Source organism: Aspergillus pseudotamarii (genome assembly GCF_009193445.1).
Source record: "Aspergillus pseudotamarii strain CBS 117625 unplaced genomic scaffold BDV38scaffold_52, whole genome shotgun sequence".
Taxonomy (NCBI): domain Eukaryota; kingdom Fungi; phylum Ascomycota; class Eurotiomycetes; order Eurotiales; family Aspergillaceae; genus Aspergillus; species Aspergillus pseudotamarii.
This window is the reverse complement of record NW_022475066.1, coordinates 144202-167667: the sequence shown is the minus strand read 5'-3', so window position 1 is coordinate 167667 and position 23466 is coordinate 144202. Positions and strand designations below refer to the sequence as shown.

The following is a 23466-nucleotide window of genomic DNA, read 5'->3' as shown; positions in this document are numbered from 1 at the left end:
CCATTTTCTTCCATATCTACTCCCCGACTAGTGCATGCGATAAGTCTATGCTCAGTCAGAATCGGAGAATCTCTCCACAAGCTTCACTCTCCGTTTCACTTCCCCTCAACGTTCTCTCTGGGGAGTGGCTTCCCAGAGAATCGGGAAGTTTTGGATGCAGTAGCCTGATGACAGGGGGAATTAGACGAATTCGGATACTTTGGGGAACGACTTTTCGGTTTAAAGAGTTGATGGTTCGAGTTTTGGAAGGTATTCATTTTGATTTATGTTCTGTGATGGCGCATTGCTTGATAAGGCGTGTGGTGAAGTTGGAGGAAGATGGGTGGCTTAGTTATAGGGCTTTTGTTGGGCTACTCTCATGGTATTATTCAGATTGGGGAAGATAGGACAGAAATCTAAGAGAAATAGTCCTTATTTGTAGGATGTGGCTTGTTTGTATCTCTCTTGGGTTAGAGAGGCGAACTTTTCTTAAGGATTCCTCGGACCGACTAATCTAAGGCGCACACGCGCTCATTATAACTACACGAATAAGGCAATGGAATTAGACAAGAAGCAACATTGTGCCTCACTATGAATCAAAAAGGACTACGGAGGATATATTCAGCAGAGATCCATCGTCTATCTGCATTGTTCTCGCTCAGCAAATGCTATACGCCCATATTTACATGCATATAGTTGGCAAGAAGAAAAAAGACAAAGAAAGAAAAAGAAAAGAGTGAGTGAGTGAGATCAAAAGTAGAAATAGCAAAGATCCTTCCCAACAGGTGAAACCTTTTATCGCACGGGGAAAATCGCTAATAATTGATAAGCAATGACTGATGAGTGAACGAAGCAAGAACCCAAGCGCCAGACCCATTCTCACAACTCCATTAAATGCACGATGCGACTGCTGTCAAAGACCGAATAAAGGAACACACAGCAACTCTTTTCCGAGCAGGAGGGCGATCTGAAAGTCTAGCTCTAGGACGCATCAAAAGGATAACAAGAAAAACTCAAATGGGTAACATAAAACAAAAAGAAATCAGCGACAGCTCATGAGTGTGGTCAGAAAAGTACAAACGAGACGGGGTCAAAATGCTAAACCTTAATGGAAGAAGTAGAGTAGACTGATAAATGAGAGAAATCAATAATGCATGGTGTTTGCATTGGCAAAGTGACCAGGTTGCTGGGTGAAATATTGGCTTTGCTGATATGCCTGAGGTTGCGGGGTTTGAAGTTGCCCATACCAAGATTGACGCCGGGGCTCCTCAGGTCGGTACGATTGATTGAGGGCATCCCATGTGTGGCTTGCCGCTGGGATATTGTAAACACTGTTATGGGTGCCACTTTGGATTCCATATGAGCTGGTTGGCGGTATAGGATGCTGCTGCCACTGCTGTTGACGTTGGGCAATAGCATGCTGCACCATGTGAGAAGACATGCCTTCCATGATGCTCTTCTTCTCACGCTCCCGAGCATCAATGGCACCCACTAGTCCCATAGGATTAACCGGTTGTTGCTGCTTTTGGTTCCCACTGCTGAGATTAAAGAACGATGAACCGGTCATCCGAGCCACATGTTCCTGTTCTCGAGCAGAAAGGTGAGACGAGATATCATTATAGTTGATCATGCTATTGGCGCCGCGAGAACGGGGTCGCCCTTGGCTGTCTCGACCAATGCTCATTTGAGAATGAGATCGGTTGTGAGCCATCCAATCACCGGATACAGGCCGTGCCGGTGGGGTTGTTGGGGTCGCAGAAGAAGTCCGGTGGTGTATATGGAGTGGTGGACTAGGTGCTGCACGCTGCTGCACGAACTGCTCTGGCGTGAGACCCGGTGTGACTGGACGCGCGGCGGCCATACCAGGTTGCCACAAGACACTTCGTCGGAACTCATCCTGGCTTGGTGACCGTGAGTGACCACGGTCCATCTGAGAGTATCGCTGTCTTTCGGTGGATTCCGAGTCACTCCTCTGGTGACCAAGCTTCTTCAAAGTATCAGAAGTAGTTGGACGCCCAGTCGTTGGCATGAGAGTCATAGTTGGACCGAAATCAACACTGGGGATATCAGGGTTATGTTTTTGCGATGGCTGGTCGACGGAATAATGAGCATCACCAATTACCAGGTCCTTCTTGGGCTCCGTTCCAACAGTCTTCATTATGCCCATTCTCGGCCTAGGTATCGACTTAGTAGAACGTTTGCTGTAGATGGACCCACGCGTACTGGCGTAGTCTGGGGAGGTCGTGGATTCATCATCATAAACGCTTTCGTCCTCCTGGTGGCGCTCCTTGACAGGCGAAGGGAAAGATGGTTGGTAAGAGCTGACACGGTTCAGGGCCTCTTCGTCAACAGTATGACGCAGATCATCAAAACTAGGTTCAATGGGGCTTGATACGGTAGAATCTTTGCTTTGCTGGCCTGGAAGTGGCTTCCTCCTGACAGACTTCTTTGTATCAATATGAAGGTTACCCTCACTTAGCTTCTCTAGAGGAGGGCCGAATACGCTGGTCCTATGCTCTGGTGTTGGCGGACCCTGTTCCTGTGGACTGCCTCTCTTGTCACTCGATTCCGACAAGGAAGGGACACTTGGCATTTCAAACTCAGCTTTGTAGGAATCGGTAGGGGTCGGAGTTTGAAGCTTTTGATCGTCAGTCTCTCTGACCTTTTGTCCTTCAAAGGACATGGCGCCGAGCAGATTCATCCTTCCTGAAGCGGCAGCAAGCTGCGCAAGTGTCGCGTTGGACATTCTGTTATTAGCCTTCCTCAGATCTGGTGATGGGTGCGGCCGTGCTGAGGGCATTTCGCCTGGTCCATGAGTAAAAGCCGGGGGGTTGGAGACTGGCGAGGGAGGTGAGGGCTCCCGGAACTGTTCTCGAATAGCTTCGGCCTCAGGTACAATGTGGGAATCTAAACGTTGTCTCCAGTCACTATCAGAGCTGCTCTGATCGTTGAACTCGTTGGTACTAGGACGCTCGTTTCCAGCTTGTATTAAGTCACGCGCCGAAGAAGACGGAGAGCTCTCGACTACAGAAGCCTGCGCTTGCTTTCTGACAGCGGAGAGTCCAGCTGTATCTGAAGCACCCCGTGCATGATAGATTGGCGAGAAATTTGCATCATCAGACTCCTCTTGAACTATCGCATCGGTAGACACATTGTAGCCAGGTTCGCTCTCCGGGAAGGTCTCGTTTCGGCGAAGTCCAGCGTGAACATTGCTATGGCGACTTGGAAGACTCGCTCGAAAACGCGGTTTACTGGAGATGCTGCTTGTTCTGCTGCCAGCAGCTGCCATGCGACGTGCAGTCGCCTCCTTCAGCTGTTTCCTCCATTCTGCCTCACTCCAATTCTGGCTACTCGCAGTTTGCATCAAATTAGCGATGTCCAAGATATCCAGATAGCCATAACGCCGCTGTTTCGGAAACGCAAACATAATGCTCTTAATATGATTTGTAGCGGCAATTAGACGGGTCGGGCGTCCATAAAGATTGAAAGTGTCGAAAGTGGGCATCAGAAACCGTATCATCGTCTCGAAACCGGACACGGCTGGATGTGACTCTGGCATGACGAAAACAAACCCTTCTGAATTCGACTGTTGCTGAGAATGAATTGTGACATTTCCCTCAATCTTTACCAAGGTGGATTGATCAATTAGCGCCTCAGACTGAGGATATATAGCGTAAGCACTGTAGGCATCGGTGATTGTCGCAATCGGCTTCGCTTTCTTCGTTTTCTTCGTCTCATAGAACATAATGTTTCCTGTGACCAGTTTAGGTGCCCGGTCATAGGCCGACTTTTTCTTAAGGGACTTCTGCGCTTTTTGGAATTCTTTTTCATTTGGAGGGGTGATAACAAACCAGCACCGCCTCCAAGGCGTCCCCGCCCCGAATCTCACACGAGCCCAATCCTCATGCTTGAAGCGATTGCGTTCGAGAATGGTGCGTATACCGTTGAGGCTCTTTCCTTTTCCTGCAATGATTGCACCGGTGTATGCCTCGTACAGTGATGTATGTTCAAACAAGGATAAGCGGATGGCCGAAGTCCATTGTACCAGAGAATGGAAGGAGTTAAAATGCAGAAGGTATCGATTCTGACCTGCTGAGCAGATACTTAGAACATTCTTCACTGTCGGTGTCTCTGAGTTCCGGGTAGGTAGCGTTTCGATCTACGGGTGCCGCAAAATCAGCAAAGGCGAACCCCCAAGGCTATGTCTTGGAGATATTGTAGACTCACCACTTTGATGGACGCATCCGCCAGGTTAATAAAGGTTGGAGGGCCTTCTTTTTCACCCGCTGCGTCCAGCGCAGCGGCATCCCATAGTGAAAGAGCTGTCCCGATAAGTTGTGCATAGCATTCCACCCACTGTCGATCAGGACAGGGCCGACCATCTGCGCATTGTTAATTAGTTACGCTTATGATCCACCGATATCTTCCGAATACTCACGGTTATCTAGATCATTCAATTTCAAAAAATAGCCTTCATGGTACAGCTTGTTCGCATGACTGTTGAGGAAAGTGAAGATTGGCTGGAGCTCAGGAGGGGTATCTTGGGAGATTTCTATGAACGGAGGATCGTGTGAAAAGATCGTTGACGCAGGCCGCGATATCCGGCGGTCGTTCGATGACAGTCCTGTTGGCGAGGCATCTTGAGGGGAGGGTGTATCTGTATCCACTCTTGACGGAGGCGTGTTCCCTGCGACTGAAGCTGAGAATGCCCGATGACGTTGTTCAGGACGATCTTTGCGGGACGAGCCACCAAATGCCGATATGAAAGATAGCACTGATAACGCAAGGGGCGTTAACCGTCGCCGTTCACATTCCTGAAAAGGAGGGCTTAGGGACAATTCTACTCACCACGCGAGCGAACCATATTGTCGTAATTTAATATGTGAAATAGAAGTGGAAGTAGAAAGACTACTAACTTCCACGTCGTTCTGGTGTCAAGGTTGGCGCACGATAGACAGGTTAACGTGGCTAGACAACGAAACTGAGCCGGGTCGTCCTTAGATCGGGTGCACAGAACGAACGGGAAAGGGACTAGTATGGAAAACAACGTTGTTTGGTGAACCCGAATCTCCCGCACAGAGATAACGTCCAAATATCAGGGTCCCCCGACACTACTTGCGAGTTAGGTCTGAGAGAACAGTCTCCATGGGAGTTCCTTGGAAATGTCCACACGAGCGAAAGACGATAAACTGCAGACAAAGAACTGGGAATGGCGACGAGTGAAAAACGCAAGGTGTCGGACTGTAAGCGCCTGACTGTAGTCACTTGAACACTGGGATGTCTCAGTTTTCTGTTGGCCAGCGGAAGGTAGCGGATAGAGGAAGATGTCAACAACTAAAAGGAGAAGAAGAGATGGATAACAAGAATGGATGATAGCGATGTAAGTATGTAAAGGAAAGGAAGCGAGCGAGAGACAAGAACGAAAGTAGCGAGGGAAGAGAACAACGGACCAGAAACTGACAAGAGAAGAGAAGAATAGGAAGAGATGATGATACCTTTCTCCTACAAACTGATCCAAACGAACCAAAGAAACGTGGGTCTGGAGGTGAGTGTGTAACACAATTACCAATGGGTCTTGAATTAGAACAGAAGAACCCTTTGTTTTTGTTACCGGGTCTGTTCTTTTTAATTCAATGCAAGCAACGAGTCAGTGAACAGATCATAACGTATTCATGATTTACGTCAATGGGGAGGGAATTTCAAGATCAAAGATCAGTTTTACCAGGATTCTAGGAATTTCTCAAAGAAAAAGAGCCACGGAGGCAAGAAAGTAAGTACTTAGTACATGTACCTACATACTATTCATCCATTGGCAGCCTGCATGAATGTACAGAGTACAACTTTCTATTTGCTAATACATGGAATTTACCGTACCGGAGTGGTTCTAGGCTCAGTCCCCGCTAAACATTTGAGATTTTATCTTATTTTATTTTATTTTATTAGATTGGGTAAGGCCGAAAAGGTAGCGGCTGGCGTCATCGCATCTGTGGCCGTATTCTCAAAATAAAATAAAAAAAAAATAAAAAAAAAAACAAAGGAAAGGGAAAAAAAAGGGTATCATCCCTGCTGGTCTTCCCCGAATGGATCAAACAAGATCGGCGTGGATCAGAGAAATTCGCTGCATGTCCCACCAATTTCATTAGGAGGCTTTCTGTTTTTTCTTTTCTTTTTTCGATCTCTCCTTTCAGTTTCAGGTTAGCACCCATGATATAAGGCGGCACATTAAAAAAATATTAAAATAAAATACAACCCAATGAATCCCGAGGATCCACGATGACTATCAATACAATCTAGACTATTTCACCCCAGTAACATAAACATTGACACAGTGTAACTCATATCACCCGAATCTCAAACGGTGTGTGTATCCTGGACAAACTGCCCAACCCCCCCGGGGATTTCGTCGCCATGGACCCGGGCCTATAAAATCCAAATCGAGTACGGAGAAATGCAAAGGATGGCTCTTGCTATCCAAATATAGTAACTTAAGACCTGCATGTCTTACTACATGACAACTTTGTACCAGTACAGATACTGGCGCCTGTTCCGTCCATTCTTTGCCTTACCATATCATTCGATCTTCACTCTTCGACAGGTGAGGAGAAACAACGTAGGCTTGGCTGCCAAGATCGGTTTGGCCACCTAATGTCTACTAGTAGTTAGTATCGAGTAGTATTCCCCTTTCCCATTTGTAGTCTGTGCACTTGGCTTGGATGGAATTGGGGTATCCCGGGTGGCCTGGTATTTTCTTGTACACGGTAAGGGTGTGTGTATCGAGTTGGGTCCTTCGAATGTATTGCCCAAGAGGTTAACAGATGGAACTCCCGCACTGCCACATCCCTTCTGTGCCACAACATCAAGTGCTTCGGAGGAGGTTACATTCCCGTTAAACTAATATGGCACTATGCAGCGCTATTTATATTAAGTAGGTATTCTTATGAGAGACTAAAACTGTTGCATTCGACCCCCCTCCCCTTTTGACAGCCTCCTTTTTACCCCTTTACTCCGAGTGGCAATTAAATTTGAACTTGCAGAACAGTCAGGGGAATATGTGTGGCACATACTTAAAAAGGTCCGTATCTAAATAAGGTACATTACGGCATCCACGGATACCAACCATGTTCAATGCCGTCGAAACATTACCTTACCTTATCTACGTACATTGAATGGCATATATTGAAATTTGTTGGCAAGCGATAAGTCCACGTCTCTCCTGAATGTATATTTAGTTAGTTAACTAGTTGCTGTGCTTGATTAGATAATTCCAACTATATGTACATATGTAAGTACATTTACCATCGGTATTATTGTAAGAAAGTTCTCTCCGGTCAACAAGAAGGTTATGGACGGCACGGAGTACAACGTGCTGACTGCGCACTGTGGCAACTTGCAACGACGACATAAAGTATGAGGTCCACCGCCTTGGGAATCTGCTACGCTTAAGCTAAACCTGCGGACCGGCCGGGATGAAAGGTCGGCCTTGACGCGCACTCCGGTCAGCGATCGTTGCTCAAAAAGGATCGTCTCGATGCAGATATGACCTCAACTAGTGGAGGAGCTGGATCCCACGACCTTGGTTGACCGTCCTTCATGCTCTCCACGTAATGTTGCTTTTCTTTTCACCTCGTAACTTCTAATGTATCTCTTTCTTCGCTTTTCTTTCCTGCTTTGTTCCCGTGCTCGCAGGCCACAGCTCGTATCATTGAGCAATGGCAGTATGTTCCGATTGTCTGATTGTTACAAGTGGAGACAGCCATCTCTTAGGGTTGTTCTCTCCATACTTAGTACCCCGCCCCAGCCACCAACAAAAAAAAAAAAAAAAAAGTAGCTTTCGCGCATAATAGACAAAGCTTTAGGCGAGATATACTTAGTACTTAGATCCATTTTAAGCTACTTACATTAAACTCAAGCCAATGGGATGTTACGATACAAGACCCTACCCCATCGCCAGTTCATCAATTGCGCAATTCCAAACGTACTCCGAGTACTTATACTACTGTGTTAAATTGTTAAATCAAGTCACTCAGTCGATGACGATCAGATAAGCGAGAGAGTGCCCACCTCCCCAGTTTCAACTCCGCCTTGACGATATCCAACCGGCACCCAGAAAGACGTCAAGCAACCCAGAATGCAAAGGAGCAGCCTTACGTACATCCAAGCAAGATTGGCCACTACGTATCCTGTGGCCCCGGTGATCCACGTGTTTCTGAACCGGGGTCACTGTACAATACTATGTACTACTCGTAGAGATACATGCATGTTACACGCACTTTTCTCAGACCCAATTGCGATTTATTCCTAGATTGCCCCAGGATAAAGGCATTCAGTACTTCAAAATCTGCCTATCTTAGATTTATTATGTCGGTTTATTGATACTCTGGGGATTTCCAGATTCATGCCCTTACCAAGGCTTCTGATGACTACCACTAAATCTCTCTGCATCATGCTCATGTATACACTACCTACATATTTCCCAGATGACTGCGGCTTGCTCTCTCTAAGCCTTTAGAATCCCGTGTTTGGGATGAAATAGCCAACATTGTGAGATACTTCTCATCGATATGACAAAGGGCTACAAAGCTGCAAAGGCAACGAACGTCTTTATTTATTACCAGTGAGATCTGGGACAGATCATTGTAGTCTTATATGCGCCCTCTACGTCCTCGAGATGACCTTGTCTCCTGTAAATACTTCTCTTCACAGAATGTCTGTTGGCCATCATTTCCCGGATAAATGTTACGCACTTGACACCCTGGGTGCGTGTTCACCTAGGGTTGTAAAATGGAAGCCTTTGAACTGCAGTACACTATTTGATCTTGATCCCGACGCGACTTATGCAATCTGCAGTATCCCTTGGTATCTATTGGCCGTATATCTTGTTGGAGTCTTCCGGAAACCCCGGTGTGTATGACAAGAACGAACAACTGAATATAAAAAGGAGCGATCAAGATTCTAAGAGGATTCCTGAGGAAGTTTGACCCATTCTATGGCCTCATATAGAGAATGTGATGCATCATGTCCGATACGCCTTTACGACAATAATTACCGTTAGTATTTATATAGTCCAAATACTTACTCTACATCGCTATTAGGCACTAACATTGTCGCAAATCTCAGCATGTTGATCTGGCGAGGATATTCAGCCAGGACCTCGAGTGTAATACACCGCTCGACCTGGCAACTGCTGCCATGAGAAAGTTTGACTTTCCGCCCACCCCGTGCTTCAATGACAGGTGATCTATCACATCTGGACGACCATCATCGGGGAAAGTGCTCTATGTATCCATTCTCTACTCCGTATATTGGATGGCTATCCCCCTGTACCGCCGGAGCTCAAAATAAACATCGACTCCAATACAGTTGATTGAATCGAGAAAGGATGAAAATTAACTGAAAGAGTCTGATCCTAAATATTGTAAACTTACATCGTGATTGAGCTTTCTCCATCACTGACATTCATTTAGGAGTGTACAGGGTTTCTTTATCACAACCGTTTGACTACTCATGATTACCAAACAAATAATGTCATCGTTAGGTCAAATCTGCAAACTGTTCATTATTTTACTCAGTGGGGATGTAATATTTATTAGCATTGCAACTGTGAGCAAAAGGTAATGCTAAGTCAGATCAGTACCGCAAGACAACAGAAGATCAGCCATAGTACTGATATTGCTGCTTTTGGAATAGATATCAAATCTAGCCTACTACATATAACGAGAGGGGAAATATTATTTATTTGAGCTTGGATAGCTATATATATTCATAACCTTGCAGCTGATCTGGTTAGACTATAGATCACCAGGGTAGGGTGGCTTGCGCTGACAGTGACTTCAAGCGCTCATTGTTATAATATGGAAATCTGTAAAAGTTCCACTGACAATTATTACAAAGAAAAGTCACAGACAATATTATTAGTAGAATGGACGAAGAGAAGCTACGTCCAATTACTACTACTGGCAAGTATTGGTAAGTTCAGTGGAGGACTTACCAGAGAATATTCTCTTTCTCTGTTATCAATCACCATATCAAGGATATAGGTTATGTTGCTGCTTGGGTTATCTAATTTGTGGAAGAAACCTTTCAGCGACTTGCTATTGTGAGAATCTTACAGTGAAGGCATGATCTTATTTGCACTAAGTTACTGCCTTATCCTAAACTCTCAGTGTCGACTGAATTCACCGGATTTTGTCTCATTCACTTCATGAACCCCTCACGCCGTCTGTTGTCGTGTTGGCCTTGTTTGTTTCCTATCATTCTCTACTTCATCTTCTCTTGCACGGTCATGCAGCAGAGACACGCCTGTGGATCTCTTCATCAACCTTGACTAAGAATACTTATAACGATCTAGATTCACTATCTAGGTAATCCCTGAGAAGTTTGTCTAATTCTCCCCATACTAACCTGTGCCGGTTCTATGCCATCTCCTCCTCTTTGGCTTGCTTCTACTAAAGCATAGCAGAACCTGGTACCTGGTCTTGAATGTTTCTATCGAGTATCTTATCGGTAATGCAACATGGAGCTGTTCAAGCTTTGCCCTACGCTCCCTCCGGAGCATTTTGAAGAGGATAACTCTGCCTCGGCCATTGATATTCCGTTGAATACCCATGGCTCTGGATTGCCGGACGAGAAAGCGAAAGAGATCACCGATACTGAAAAGAAGAGAATGGAAGAGCTGATGCAGCAGTTCACCAAAGGCTTCGACCCTGGCCTTTTTCCCAGAGAGGTCGTAACCAGCCTTCCCCTGCTATCTGACAACCTTTTCCCCGGATCGTATGCTCACTTATCAATCATTCTGCTCGAGAGCTGTGGCAAGATGCAAGGAATCCAGGCAAATTTGGAGAAATGGCTTCGTGAGCGTTACAAATGCTGGGCGATTACTCATCCCGATAATACCAGTATCACTGACGAGACGTTCTTCGGCACCGAGTTCGAGATGCTGAGAAAGCTGTTGGCGCCTTTGCGTGGGGAGGATGCTACGCGTGTCTACTGGATGAACTCCAGATATCCTCATATTGTGAAGGTGTGCCAGCAGCTCGAGGCATCGGTGAAAGTCATTGAGGAGTTCAAGCAAGACATTCTTCGAGCAATTAAATCAAAAGATGAGCACAGTAAGTAAAGAGTCCGCTTCGAACTTGGATCATCAAACTGATGACCTGCTTAGAAACTATTTACAACCCTCTCCCTGTATCCCAAGAACGAGCAGCAATGATGAGCATGAGGGACATTCGACTCCGCGCGTGCAGGGCTTCCCTGAGCTGGGACGGCTTTTCAGAGTCCGATATCGAGCTTACCGTGTTTCATCAGTACTACAAAAACCACCTAGCAGGATCAGACCCAGCCAGAGCGCGCGCGTCTGGCTGGCTGCCACCATCGTCGGCGAGAACCCCTCGCGCATCTGCCGAAGAAGCGGAACCGGGGGATTTGGCTCATTGGCCATCTGAGGATTCCAGCAATGTATCTCTCGACCTGATGCTCAAAACGGCTCTGTGGCTGAGTGTAGCAAGAGGATTAGCTGCCGTACATCTCTTCTGTGATATCGCTAGACAATTCACCCTCCACAAACCTTCAACGAGGGCCAATGACAGTTACATCTCTTTCTTACAGCATCTTACACAGATCAGGATCTCGGTAGATGGAGTTCGATCACGTCGCTCTACACCTTTTCCCTACCGTGACGAGGCCTTATCCCGCTGCAACCCAGACTACTTCGGTGATGTGTGGCGATCCAACCAGAGTTTGACAGCTGATCTTGTCGGGAATGTGTCTTTCTATAAAGGGCCTGATGAGAGCTTCAAGCTATCAGAAGCCTCGCTTCCTCGCCGTTCTTTCCGTAAAGAGATGCGCACACTCGAACATACTGTTGCGATCCAGGGAAGCCTAGCTGGGACATCGTCTCCGGTGGATGTTCGTCCAAGGGGGAGACATGTCCTTGGAAATGAGCTGGTAAGTTACTCTCATAATAACTTCACCTCAAATCAGAATCATCTATCTGACCTCCATCTCTTCTGACTAGAAGAGCAGGACTGAGGCTCCACAGCCAACACGCCTTCCAGCCACAGTCCCTGCCCTAACCCGAGCAATAGAACGAACTACCTTGGTAGAGGCGCATGAATGTCGTGTCATCAAGCCGGCTACAGCAATGCACAGCGAGCAGCCTGAGGATACATGATTAAAGCTCAGAGAAATAGTGAAATTGGTGTGGTTATTGCACATCATGGATCTGCTACCTCGGAAACGAACAAAAACTTCTTTTGTCCTAAAAAAGAACTTGGAAAATACTCAGCCTCTCGAACTGGGCTTTCTTGAAATACAAACACAAATAATGGCTTATGGATGATGGTTAGTTAATTCAGGGTTGTTTATGGTCGTTTCCAATTCTTGTCTATTGCGCTTCTTTCTGTCTTCGCCTCTCTTCTATCTCATTCGATACTCTGCAGAAATCTTCCCTCCAGTCCAACTTTGGGCGTGCACAGTTCACCCGTTTTCTCAGCAGCAAGCGCAGGCCCTACTATTCTCATTGTTAAAGGAGAGCATACCTTGTTCCATAAAGAGGATCACAACTGTTCCTGTATCAAATCATCAACATATTGCGAAGACAAGAAAATATTGGGGGAGAAAAAGGTGGGAAGGAACTCAACTCACTAGACTAGATAACCATATCTTGCTTCTCTCACTTTCCCTTAACAGTACCTACTCACCAGGAGCCAACACAGCCTAGCTTGAGTCCCATATTTGTACTCGAGCGTGGGCTATTATTTACATAACAAGGTACGAAGATATTTCTTTCGCGGAAGTTATTAGGGCCTGCGTATGCTAATGGTTACTACAGCTCGATGTCTATGTGTGTTTTCTGTTCCCTGGAGATTTGGCTATTGAGTACTGGAGTTTGTACACATTAGGCGGGATGTGGAAAGATGAAGAGTGCCAAGGGTTATTTTCTTTATAAATGACCTAAATTGATTGAAGTGGGATCATGCTTTGGGAGATAGAGTTGCATCTACTTCATTATCTGAACTAGCCAGTGAGGTACTTTTGTGGTATCATTTGCGCAAAGAAGATAGAAAAAGAAAGAAATCAATGTGTATAATAGAAAGAAAAAAACAAGGCGTCGCCAGGTGTCGCTGAGAAGAACACGAGATTAATGTACGGATTCCCTATGCGTCCATCATATTATACGCTAGGAAAGGGTCAATCATCGCCATATCGTCAGCATCTGATGTTTTCGAATCAATATCTTGCATCATAAAGTTGGAGTCGAACTCCAGGTTACTAGGGAAGTTTGGCGGGTTCAAATCCGCAAGAGTATTTTCGTTCTTTGCGCCCAGGCCTGCGCTCGCACCCGAGGCTTCCCCGAGTATATACGGTTCATAAGAGGGGTCGTTGTCAAACTCAAGGCCGTAGATTCCAAGCATGTCACCAGTAATAGGCTCTGGGTCTTCAGCCAGCAATGCTCGCTGCATGAACATATCGCGGATCTCGTCCTCAGTGCAACTGTGTTTGCTGCCCATATGCACCCAAAGGTCATAGTTGCGGTGAAAGCGGTGCGCGCAAGTGTCAAAGAAACACCGAATGTGGCGACCTGTTTCCTCGGCGTAGCCATCACCCGTCAGAGCGGCCAGCGCTGATATACCAGTGGGTCTACTTTGAGCATTATGTTGTCCTTTGCCCAGACCAAGACGTTGTCGTCGTTCGGCTTTAGCATTCAGGCAGCCAAGGTGTGCGGTGCGAATATGTTCTTCAAGAGCGAGTTTGCTTCCGTATCGCTTTCCACATCCATCGCCAACCCACCCCGCTACCTTTCTGGAGCTCGAGAGATCCGTCTCGCCACAGACGAACCGTTTCTCTCCTTGATGAACGGTCCGGATATGGACCGTCAAGTTCCCCTTCTTCGTGAAGCTTCGATCACACCCGGGGACTACACATGGGAATACCTTTCGTTCTTCGAGTGTCACATCTCCGTGTGCAACTTCGAGATGCCGACGTAGTTCACGGGCTGTCGAACATGTGATAGAACAGTTAGGGCATTGTGGGGGATGGGCGGTTTTGATGTGAGCCTGAAGAAGAGCATAGGTAGGGAAAGTCGCTGCAGACATGCCAGCCGAAGGATTACCTGAGGACGGGTCGGTTACTTCCATATGCTGCGAGCACTCCGTGCAGCTAAAGCGCTTCTCAGTGTGAACTCTACTCTCATGTGCTCGCAGGTGACCAGCTGTGTCAAAAGCCATAGAGCATTTCTGACCAGTACTTGGGTCAATATGCGGGCATTGGAACGGTTTTCGGTTCAAGTGGACGGTCGTTATATGCTTCTGGAGGGTCGAGTGCTTTCGGAAGGTTTCATTGCAAGGAGGGTATTCCGTACAGCGGTACTTTTCTTTTCCATCATGAGCAGCCAAATGGCGACGAAGACGGGACCCAGTTACAAAGCTCTTCCCACACCCCGGCCGGTCACATACGTAATCTCGGACTCCGGTGTGAGCGCTCTTGATATGATGGTTCAAATGCGAAACTCGCAAAAATGTCTTATCGCAGTTATCGTGTGTACATTGGAAGAGCCTTTCGTTATTATGCGAACGAATATGTTCCTGAAGGCGAGCTGGACGATTGAAGGCCTTTGTGCATCCGGCGAAAGGGCAGCGGTGAGTCTTCAGCTCGGAAGGGTACCTGGCTGAGATTGTTGAGATCGGAGTTGCCGGGGTTTCATGAAGGCTATTGCTATCTATGCTCCTTTCATCTGATGAAACGTAGTCGCAATCGGAATGAGCTTCCTCATAGATTGGGTCTATATCCATTGAATAATGCTTAGTCTTTTTTTTTTTTTTTTTTTTTTTTTCAATGATGATTAAGGCCAGAAGAGAGCTTACCGGTATCATCCAGTGCCGTCTGCTTGAGGATTTTCTTGGGAGTATCAAAGCCTTCCGAAGCTTTTCTTTTTTGGCCCATAGCTCAGGAGTATTAGGGTTACTGCCCCCAAGCCTATGATCTCATTTAGGACAAGAATTTAACCAAAGAGCGACAGTTGAGAACGATGATAAATTTAATTAAGAACGCTTATCGTCAAATTTTGCCGGAAAATGCTGTTAGAGCGGTGAGGTTAAACGCCCAAAGGGGACTAGTGCCTAAGGAACTTTTTCCGCCGCCTTCTAGAGTCGCGATATCGAATTCTTCACTCGGAAGCTCCGTCGCAACATCAATCGCTTCACCCCAAATCGTCCGGGACTCCGTGTTGGCTTTTCATTCGCTTGTGTGGCACTTGTTCTCCATCTTTCCCCCGTTCCTTCGCTCTTAAACAGGCACAATGTCTGACTACGGTGACCACGGTGACGAGGACAAGTAAGAAGCCATTTCTCCACAGCAACCTACAGCTAGCGCAAAGAGAAAAGGATGCGCCAAACATGATCTCTTTGCCGATGGTTGTCTCAATAGAAGTTCTTCTGGTTTAACACTTTTCTAGCTATGACTTCGACGCCGGTCAGGACTACGATGACAATGAGCCCGAAGACTTCTTGAACCCCGAAGACATTGAAGGTGTGGAAGGCGCAGAAGCATACGGAGAGGACCACTACACCCCCGCAGTCAATGGAGATCGCGTTGTCGTTTCGGGCGATCCCAGCGCCGGATACTCTGGGAAAGTGATGGAGCAAGTGCGGGAAAGGAAGGTGCCAAACGACCAGCGCACGACAACCCCCTACATGACCAAGTATGAGCGGGCGCGTGTTCTGGGCACCAGGGCCTTGCAAATAAGGTGGGTCATAGATCGGTATTTACTGAACGTTGGGGATTGTTACTCTGACATATTAATAGTATGAACGCTCCTGTGCTTGTGGATCTTGAAGGAGAGACAGATCCCTTGCAGATCGCCATCAAGGAACTGAACCAGAAGAAAATCCCCCTTATTGTGAGAAGATATCTGCCTGATGGATGGTAAGCGGCATCTTGATTCCCTAGTTTTACAGAGTCAGGCTGACTGTTGTTTCTCTCATTTAGGTACGAGGACTGGACATGCGAAGAATTACTCTAAATAAAAAGATGGGATGGGTGGCTGTGTATTGGAAATTGGGCTCTTTCTATCATGTACGTTCTTTCATTCCTTGTGTGCAGCATAGCGTTTGGAGTTTTGGAGTAGGAAAGCGGACCACAATGGCTAGCCAGCCTAGGTCACTGGGAAGGGGAAAAAAAAACCTCAAAACGATAACGCAGTACAGTCTATTTCAATATAGAAAAAGAAAAATAGTTTTGATGTTGACATTATTGCTTTTCATAGGACCTTGCCATGCTACTATAAAGTAATTTTAGACGCGCGTTTACACTTAGCATCCGGATTAATGGTGACCAGTTTGCTACCTTCACGAAAGTATTACAACTTTTTCTACACATTAGCCGTGGACCCCCGGTCATGGGCACTTCAGGACGAGACATTACTGCCTGTACAGTACCCGTTCGATGAGATTACCGGGACCGGACTTCAGGGTCATTGCGAGCCTTGTGGGTATTCACTCAGAAGAACTGGCTTCTAAGCCCCACGTGTTTTGATATAGGTGATTCCACCCTGAATGGTTGAAGGTTTCTGAAGGGCATCACAGTGTCCAATTTCGGAAAGCATCATACACTTCTATTCTTGACAGCTTCTACACACTATATCCCATTAGTGACGGGCCTGACGACCGTAATATACGGACTGGCCAGCCCAAATTGTCTCTATCTGGTCTACTATAACTCAGGACTGATGCCACTACTATGGAATGAGTGTCGGTTGTTTAGGTCATGCACCGCGGCTTGGCTTCGAAGCGGACACAGAGCCAAGCTCAATAAAGTTGCCCTAACGTAAGATGTAGTGGAGACATCGAACCAGGTATAGAGAGGGAGGGTTGACAGAACTCAGGAGCTAACTCCGTAACTAAGTACATTGATTGAAGCCGTTCTAGGGTCTGCACCGGGAGGAAGCTTTTCCGGGCCGGATCAGATATCCTGTCAAACGATGCAAAGATAAACATGCGATCAAGGACCTTTTTAAAGTTCCCCCACATTCTGATACTGTAGACCTTCTTACATCGCTGCTTATGATACGGAGGTCCTTGGTTGCCAGACGGACGATAATGGCCTTCATGCAGATATCAATCGATAAGGCCGCATCATAATCCCCCACGTGGAGATTTAGGGCTTCGTATCAATACTCCGTACAAATCTATCACTCGGAGTTGAAATGGGAACTCCGCAGACTCCACTGGGTCGTGACTCATGGAAAAGGACCTTAATTTCGTCTACCTCCTTTTTTGGGGCCGATATACGGTTGTATGGGCTGAACCAATTGATACCAAGACAGCCAAGATTCCTAGAAGATCTTCCTTTAAAAGATTGAATGCGACATGGATTAATAATATGGTCTCCTTCCCCGCTGGATAATCGGCACGTCGACACACCACTCGGCTAGACGTTTAATGCGGTGACTGCCGACCACTCTTCCTTGAGTCAATGACGGGGCCCCATGAAACTACAGGTCTCAATCATGGTCGGTCTGAAGCTCAGGTGTTGGCATTCTCAATACTTGGGGTAGCTTTGCAGTTGAATCTCGATACCTCAGGATTGAAGATTCAGCATCGGATATGGCAGTCACCGTCGGCAATGCGCCGTGAAGCGGTTGACGCCCTGTGTACTCGGTAATTCAGTCGCTAGCCAGTAGGGTGCATTCCACCGATGGGTCACTCACAAAATTCTCTGTTCTAGCGGCTGGCCTGCTTTTTCTCACAATTTTTTCTTTCTTTTTTCTTGAAGGATGGGCCCCGTGATTGTGGGCCATCTCCCCGAGAGTCTCCACCGGCCCTGGGTTTAACCTGGTGCGCGAGCTTAGCCTAGTATCGGCCCGCTGAGACAAAGGCGCTGAGAAATTGTAATGCCAATGTATAAATCTCCGCTTTTCCGGTCTCAGACCACTTGTAGTTTTCTCTTCGCTTATCTATTTGCGGTATCATTACCACCAGTCTGCCAGACTTTGTCGAAAAGCGACTTCCTCAACTTGATCACAGCCTCGTTGTGCGTGTCTATCTCATCCTCCCGTCCTTTTCGTCCTTGCTTGTGTCTTCTATGTGTTTCTGCATTCGCAGAAAGGCTGTCTAACCGCAAGTGAGGCGCTGTCAATATGGGTACGGATGCTGATATCGAAGAAAAGATTGTCGTGGATTCCGGGGCAGGCAACAATCTTCACAATGGCAGCGAACAGACATCCGATTTGTCGGACTCTTCGTCTGGGGGGGAAACCGAAGAGCCAACATTTGACACGGGGTTGAATACCTGGCTGCAAGTCCTTGGCTCGTTCTTCTTGTTCTTCAATTCTTGGTATGTACCATGCACATGTCGTGCCATTCACTTGGACATATAGCTTTTACTTGAGAGGCAACTCGCTTACTTGGTCATGATTTAGGGGTGTCATCAACACATGGGGTGCATTCCAAACATACTACGAACAAAGTTTCTTGTCCGGCATGTCCTCAGACTCTATTGCTTGGATTGGATCCTTGCAGTCGTTCCTTCTCATGTTGTTTGGGGTCGTGACTGGTCCCCTATTTGATGCAGGCTATTTCCGTGGCCTTATCACCTTTGGGACTGTTGGGCTGCCATTTGGCCTTATGATGACTAGTCTATCCTCCAAGTTTTGGCACCTAATTCTCGCACAAGGGGTCGTTATCGGATTATCCGCCGGCTGCCTGTTCGTCCCCTCTGTCGCCATCCTACCTCAGTACTTCCAAAGGAAGAGAGGTTTGGCCAATGGACTGGCTGCTTCGGGAAGCAGCATCGGTGGCGTGATCTACCCAATAATGTTCAATCAACTACAGCAGAGTGTTGGGTTCGAGTGGGCTACGCGTGCAGTAGGGTTCCTTTGTTTCGGAACCTGCTGTATCTCATGTTGCCTCATGCGAATGCGCTTCCAACCTAAGGAGAAACGTAAGCTGATTCAGCTTTCAGCGTACAAAGAACCGCAATTTGTCATGTTTTCCCTCGCTATGTTCATGGGCTTTTTGGGGTTCTACAACTTCTTATTCTACGTTCAGTCCTACGCTATCGAGACTGGGATTGTAGATTCCAAGCTGGGTTTCTATCTTCTTGCAATGCTGAACGCCGGGTCCACCTTTGGACGAGTCCTGCCCAACTTCGTTGCCGACCATACCGGCCCTTTGAACGTCCTCACCCCTGCCGCTACCGCTACCGCTATTCTTGCCTTTGCTTGGATTGGTGTGCACAACGTCCCTGGTATCATTGTCTTGGCTATTCTATATGGTCTCACTTCCGGTGGTTTCGTGTCGCTGCCGCCGGTGGTTATGGCTAGCATGACCAAGGACATCCGTAATTTGGGAACACGCTTGGGTATGGTCTTCTCAACCACTTCGTTCGGACTATTAATCGGAACACCGATCGGCGGTGCCATACTGGACAGCACTCATAAGTATCTTGGTGTCCAACTCTTCACTGCCTGCTGTCTCATCACGGCTTCTTCAATTTTCGCTGCGCTGAGACTGTCTCGCACTGGCTTCCACTTTGCTGTCAAAGCCTAAACTCTGGTGCCATATCTCATTCTACCAGGCTTACGGGCGAAATGAGGAAACGCCGTTCTTGCTCTTCTGGGCTAAGGGGTGATAGGAAAAATGAAGCCACTCTAACTTAGAGCTATCAGCGTCCCTTCTCAGGGTTTCCGTGTCGCTACACGTTTGCCAGAATAGAGACGGGGTCATAACTCTCCTGGGGCTCACGTTTCAGTGGGGGATTCATCGAGAACGCCAGTCGCACAGTCGGCCCCTAACGGTACACCTCAAGTTAAACAGATCGAAATGATCGGACGGTTTCTCCATACGAAGTCATTGCATCATGCCGGGAGGCTGGAGTTTTGGGTCCTACAAAAGTTGCATGCTTTCATAGAGATTTGCGATAGAATTTGCACGTATATACATAATGTTGAATAGATAGACTAGAATTTCAGTACGTTTGACGCTACAGTATTCTAAGCGCCAGAAACATTCCTAGAGCGTACGTTCCACTCACTGCCGTTTTCATTACTCCGTACACATTTACATCAACATTATCTAGTAGAACGCGAAGCACTGCAAAAGGGAGAGGTCAAAGATAACACCTAAACACCTCAATGCTAAGATATACCGAGCTTTTTAAGATGCGCACACCCAATCAAACATCGAAGCGGACCAGGAACTCTATGAAACATCCTCCGGACTAACAAGGAAATCCTCGCCATTCTCCCGCACATGTTGTAGATTCTTATCTCGAGAGCAGGGTTTCCGCATATCAAATGCGTCTTCACCGGAATCCGACATCCCTGTCGGATCATCGCTATAGTAATTAACCACCCGTCGGAATACAGAGTATCTGTGGTACGAGCCCTCGTCAGCCTTGCAAAACTTACGCCATGCACATCAAATAGCGGGATACTCACCCCATTCCCTTATACATATCCACCGCTATCTTATTCCCAGCTCGGACGTACAAGTCAACAAACCAGGCGTCGTTGATGTCAGATCCACGCTCGAGTCGCTCCGTGAGACGGCGAGCGTGGCCAAGCCGACGCCATGCGGGCGCCACTGTTAAGACGGTGATGTGGCCGTGCCAGGGAGTATAGTGTTCGGAGTGACGCATAGATGGGTGTTGTTCTTCGGTCTTTCCCATGACTGTTATGTGAACGGCGCCACGTTAGCGACATGCATATGCGATATGTAGTGGGGCCCTGATTCTAAATCTAGGTGCCATGGAACAAGTATTATGACTATTCCGTCCACATACTGTAACCGACGATGCCTTCCCGGCGGTCTTGGACGCTGCTGAAGAGGGAGGGCCACCGCATGAGGTAATTGAGGTAGAAACCCAGGTCATAGTTCTCCGTTAATGGGTCGAGATTCGTGAGGTTGAGGGAGAGTAAGTCCGTTGGGGACATGCGCCGGATGGAACTCATTGTGGCGTGGTCAGTAAGAAATGAAAGTTAATATGAACGGAAGGATAAGAATAGGTAATTAGTGATAGATATTCGAAACAGAGGAATAAGGTGGGAAATTATTGTCGTGAAAGGTAATTGAATTGAAGCTCCGCCGTGGGGAAAGAAACCATCGGCCCAATTGGGGCTTCGGCGGTCACGGGAAAAATGGCGCTCTGGCCGATGATTTGGACGGACGCAACTTTCCCTTATTTTACTTCACGCTATCTTCCATTCTTTTCCTCCCTCACAACATTGTCACTGGTAAATATCTTGATCTGCTTTTGATGTGCAGAGTCTGATTCCGTCTCTCCTTTGTACATATATTTCCTTGAGCGTCCTGGTGATGCGGTCGACCGCGTATTGTTGACATCCTTTTTTACTTTACTTGTCCCCCTCCGCGCCGCCCCCCCTAGTCACGTTCCGAGACCATCGGAGGGACCCTTGCAGCTGCAATTTCTAACGACTCTTTCGGTCCGCTATATTAAGACGTTGACCGAGTGACATCTGCATTCTTTCTTTTTCCTACTTCCTCCTTGTCCGATCATCTATTCAACTGGCTGGGATTGAACCATGCCGTCCATCCCACCATCTCCCCTGAGGCTATCTCACCGCCATAATCAGAGTCAATCCAGCATCGACTTTGACCCCATTTCTCCGGGCACCTATGCTCCAAATGGCTTCTCTCATAGTCCACCAAGGTCGCCTATGTCTCCTCGCTTTTCAGCCCCGTCATCTCCGGCCCGCGGACACCATGCGCAAAGCATAAACGGATCTCATTATAGAATGTCGGGTGACTTTGGAAGTGCTGCGGACATGGGCGGGGGTGGCTTGGGAAACCTTGCAGACGAACTGGCTGATGCTTGGGAGCAGGAGGAGGGTGGCTATGGGTATGCGTCAGGACAGGAGGTCGAACATATCCCTGCGGATTCGCAACATATGGATCGCAGCGACTCGGAAGACGGCTATCACATGGGAACTAGGACACCATCATCGGGTTACTCGTCCGAGCGTGCTTCTCTACAACCTCCAAAACCTAAGACTCGGAATGGAGGTCATCGACATCGCCGAACTGAATCACAGTATGACGGTTCAGACTATGGCCCTGACTCGGACCTAGAGGAAGCTGCGGATATCTCGCCAAGTCTAGAGATGCAAATGGCGGAGGTTGAGAGCTTAGCTCGGCGGGGACTGGAAAACAATGGGAGTGAGAGTGATCATGCCATTGCTCGCGTTGTTGAGGCACTTCGGGATCTTGGGGGGCAGAGTGGGATCGAGAATAATGCTATGAGGTAAGGCCTTGTTTCAGTCCAAGCTGATTTGCTTCTATAAAGTAATTATACTGATTTCCGGTTTCTCTGCACAGACTTATCACAGCACACTCTTCTATCACTTCACATCTCACCCACCAAACTCGGACTCTCCAAACACTCACCCACCCTCTACTTTTCTCTCCTTTCCCTCTTCTCTCTGAAGATGCCATTGATTCGCTTATCCCTCTGATCGACGACGAGCTCTTACCTAACCTCCCATATCCTTTCCCGGTCCAATCCCGTCACTCATCAAGACCCGCAACACCCTCGCACTCACCCGCTCTGAACCCACTCTACTCCCTCCAATCGCTCGTCTCACAAACATCCGAAATCACACTCTCTTTACAAAGCTTGAGCGATACGCTTTACGAATCGCGTCAGCTAACAGCCACCGCCTCTCGAAGGCTCCGATCTGCTCGCGAACTTGTCTCTGAACTCCGCCGTGAAGAAGAAGGTCGCGAAGAGGGCACCCGGTGGATTGAGAAAGGCGATTGGGATCGCCGTCTCCGAGACCGGGAAGCCGGGCGCGAGTGCGGAGACGTCGTCAGCGGCTTCGAAGCCGTGTGCGGAGAATGGAGGGAGAGACTCTTCGGAGCTGCCGGCGCAGAAGCCGCCGCCGCTGCTGCTTAAAACCAACCTCACGACTTTTGTTGTTCTTCGTTCTTTCTCATCTGCGACTCTCAGTATCGCTTCCAGATGGAAATTCTCACGATAACATCGCCTCATCATATGAATGATCTGTGAAATATTAGAGGCTGCGACATACCCCCTTTTTACTTTATCTTTGACTATTTCCTTTCTAAGTATATAGATTTTCATTTACGTCATACATTTATTCCTTTGTTCTGATCAAATGCTCAACATAAAACCAGCATGAGACAGCCCAGACATACATACACACATACATACACCCCGTCTATCTCTTTCATTCAAAGTACTTAACCTTACCAACCGCGGCCCACTAGATCCGACATCTTATCTTATTCAATTCTCTTTGTTGTTCCTGTTCTTTCTCTTCGCAGGTCGAGATAAATTCCTTTACCAGTTAATTTCTGCTTTGTACAGTAAGGCGTTTAAAACGGAAACATCAGATAAACAAAGAATGCCATGAACTACCTAACGGAAATTACCCACCCAAGGAAGTAACCAGACGAAGGACGCTACTCAATTACTAGAAGTGACATGGCCGTAACAATTCCCGGATAAATC

General features: G+C 47.3%; 7 protein-coding genes across 7 annotated transcripts; 4 read left to right on the top strand and 3 right to left on the bottom strand.

Annotated features, from left to right (window-relative positions):
* Positions 1–599: 599 nt before the first annotated feature.
* On the bottom strand, positions 600–5454 carry BDV38DRAFT_254774 (PH domain protein). Its single transcript, XM_032055358.1, has 4 exons — positions 4828–5454; positions 4418–4753; positions 4207–4361; positions 600–4138 (listed from the first exon to the last, which is right to left on the bottom strand). Exons 1-4 carry the CDS (start codon positions 4841–4843, stop codon positions 1124–1126), a joined length of 3522 nt encoding a protein of 1173 aa, XP_031910658.1. The 5' UTR covers positions 4844–5454; the 3' UTR covers positions 600–1123.
* A 4987-nt stretch (positions 5455–10441) lies between these two features.
* On the top strand, positions 10442–12148 carry BDV38DRAFT_295301 (uncharacterized protein; the record flags this gene model as incomplete). The annotated part of the gene is made up of 3 exons (XM_032062677.1): positions 10442–11087; positions 11141–11922; positions 11993–12148. The coding sequence occupies exons 1-3, from the start codon at positions 10493–10495 to the stop codon at positions 12146–12148; spliced, it is 1533 nt and encodes a 510-aa protein (XP_031910657.1). The 5' UTR covers positions 10442–10492.
* Positions 12149–12969: 821 nt separating this feature from the next.
* BDV38DRAFT_254771 (uncharacterized protein) lies at positions 12970–15000 on the bottom strand. The gene is made up of 2 exons (XM_032055357.1): positions 14841–15000; positions 12970–14758 (listed from the first exon to the last, which is right to left on the bottom strand). The coding sequence occupies exons 1-2, from the start codon at positions 14917–14919 to the stop codon at positions 13134–13136; spliced, it is 1704 nt and encodes a 567-aa protein (XP_031910656.1). The 5' UTR covers positions 14920–15000; the 3' UTR covers positions 12970–13133.
* A 157-nt stretch (positions 15001–15157) lies between these two features.
* Positions 15158–15985, top strand: BDV38DRAFT_254770 (DNA-directed RNA polymerase core subunit RPO26; the record flags this gene model as incomplete). Its single annotated transcript, XM_032055356.1, has 2 exons — positions 15158–15309; positions 15431–15985. Coding segments are annotated over exons 1-2 (385 nt in total), but the record flags the coding sequence as incomplete, so codon positions are not given.
* A 2292-nt stretch (positions 15986–18277) lies between these two features.
* On the top strand, positions 18278–19966 carry BDV38DRAFT_158238 (major facilitator superfamily domain-containing protein). The gene has a single exon (XM_032051739.1). The coding sequence runs from the start codon at positions 18456–18458 to the stop codon at positions 19521–19523; it is 1068 nt and encodes a 355-aa protein (XP_031910654.1). The 5' UTR covers positions 18278–18455; the 3' UTR covers positions 19524–19966.
* On the bottom strand, positions 19849–21078 carry BDV38DRAFT_158298 (peptide alpha-N-acetyltransferase complex B subunit NAT3). The gene is made up of 3 exons (XM_032051742.1): positions 20758–21078; positions 20414–20645; positions 19849–20346 (listed from the first exon to the last, which is right to left on the bottom strand). The coding sequence occupies exons 1-3, from the start codon at positions 20924–20926 to the stop codon at positions 20175–20177; spliced, it is 573 nt and encodes a 190-aa protein (XP_031910653.1). The 5' UTR covers positions 20927–21078; the 3' UTR covers positions 19849–20174.
* A 1-nt stretch (position 21079) lies between these two features.
* On the top strand, positions 21080–23349 carry BDV38DRAFT_158263 (uncharacterized protein). Its single transcript, XM_032051741.1, has 2 exons — positions 21080–22236; positions 22311–23349. The coding sequence occupies exons 1-2, from the start codon at positions 21518–21520 to the stop codon at positions 22885–22887; spliced, it is 1296 nt and encodes a 431-aa protein (XP_031910652.1). The 5' UTR covers positions 21080–21517; the 3' UTR covers positions 22888–23349.
* Positions 23350–23466: the final 117 nt, after the last annotated feature.

Coding starts and splice junctions, on each gene's coding strand:
- BDV38DRAFT_254774 (XM_032055358.1), bottom strand. Junction 4,362..4,417: donor ATTGAATGATCTAGATAACC/GTGAGTATTCGG, acceptor AACAATGCGCAG/ATGGTCGGCCCTGTCCTGAT. Junction 4,139..4,206: donor CGGATGCGTCCATCAAAGTG/GTGAGTCTACAA, acceptor CGGCACCCGTAG/ATCGAAACGCTACCTACCCG.
- BDV38DRAFT_254771 (XM_032055357.1), bottom strand. CDS start 14,919: ATGGGCCAAAAAAGAAAAGCTTCGGAAGGCTTTGATACTCCCAAGAAA. Junction 14,759..14,840: donor GACGGCACTGGATGATACCG/GTAAGCTCTCTT, acceptor CAATGGATATAG/ACCCAATCTATGAGGAAGCT.
- BDV38DRAFT_158238 (XM_032051739.1), top strand. CDS start 18,456: ATGTCCTCAGACTCTATTGCTTGGATTGGATCCTTGCAGTCGTTCCTT.
- BDV38DRAFT_158298 (XM_032051742.1), bottom strand. CDS start 20,926: ATGAGTTCCATCCGGCGCATGTCCCCAACGGACTTACTCTCCCTCAAC. Junction 20,646..20,757: donor GGAAGGCATCGTCGGTTACA/GTATGTGGACGG, acceptor TTCACATAACAG/TCATGGGAAAGACCGAAGAA. Junction 20,347..20,413: donor GATATGTATAAGGGAATGGG/GTGAGTATCCCG, acceptor CTCGTACCACAG/ATACTCTGTATTCCGACGGG.
- BDV38DRAFT_158263 (XM_032051741.1), top strand. CDS start 21,518: ATGCCGTCCATCCCACCATCTCCCCTGAGGCTATCTCACCGCCATAAT. Junction 22,237..22,310: donor ATCGAGAATAATGCTATGAG/GTAAGGCCTTGT, acceptor TTCTCTGCACAG/ACTTATCACAGCACACTCTT.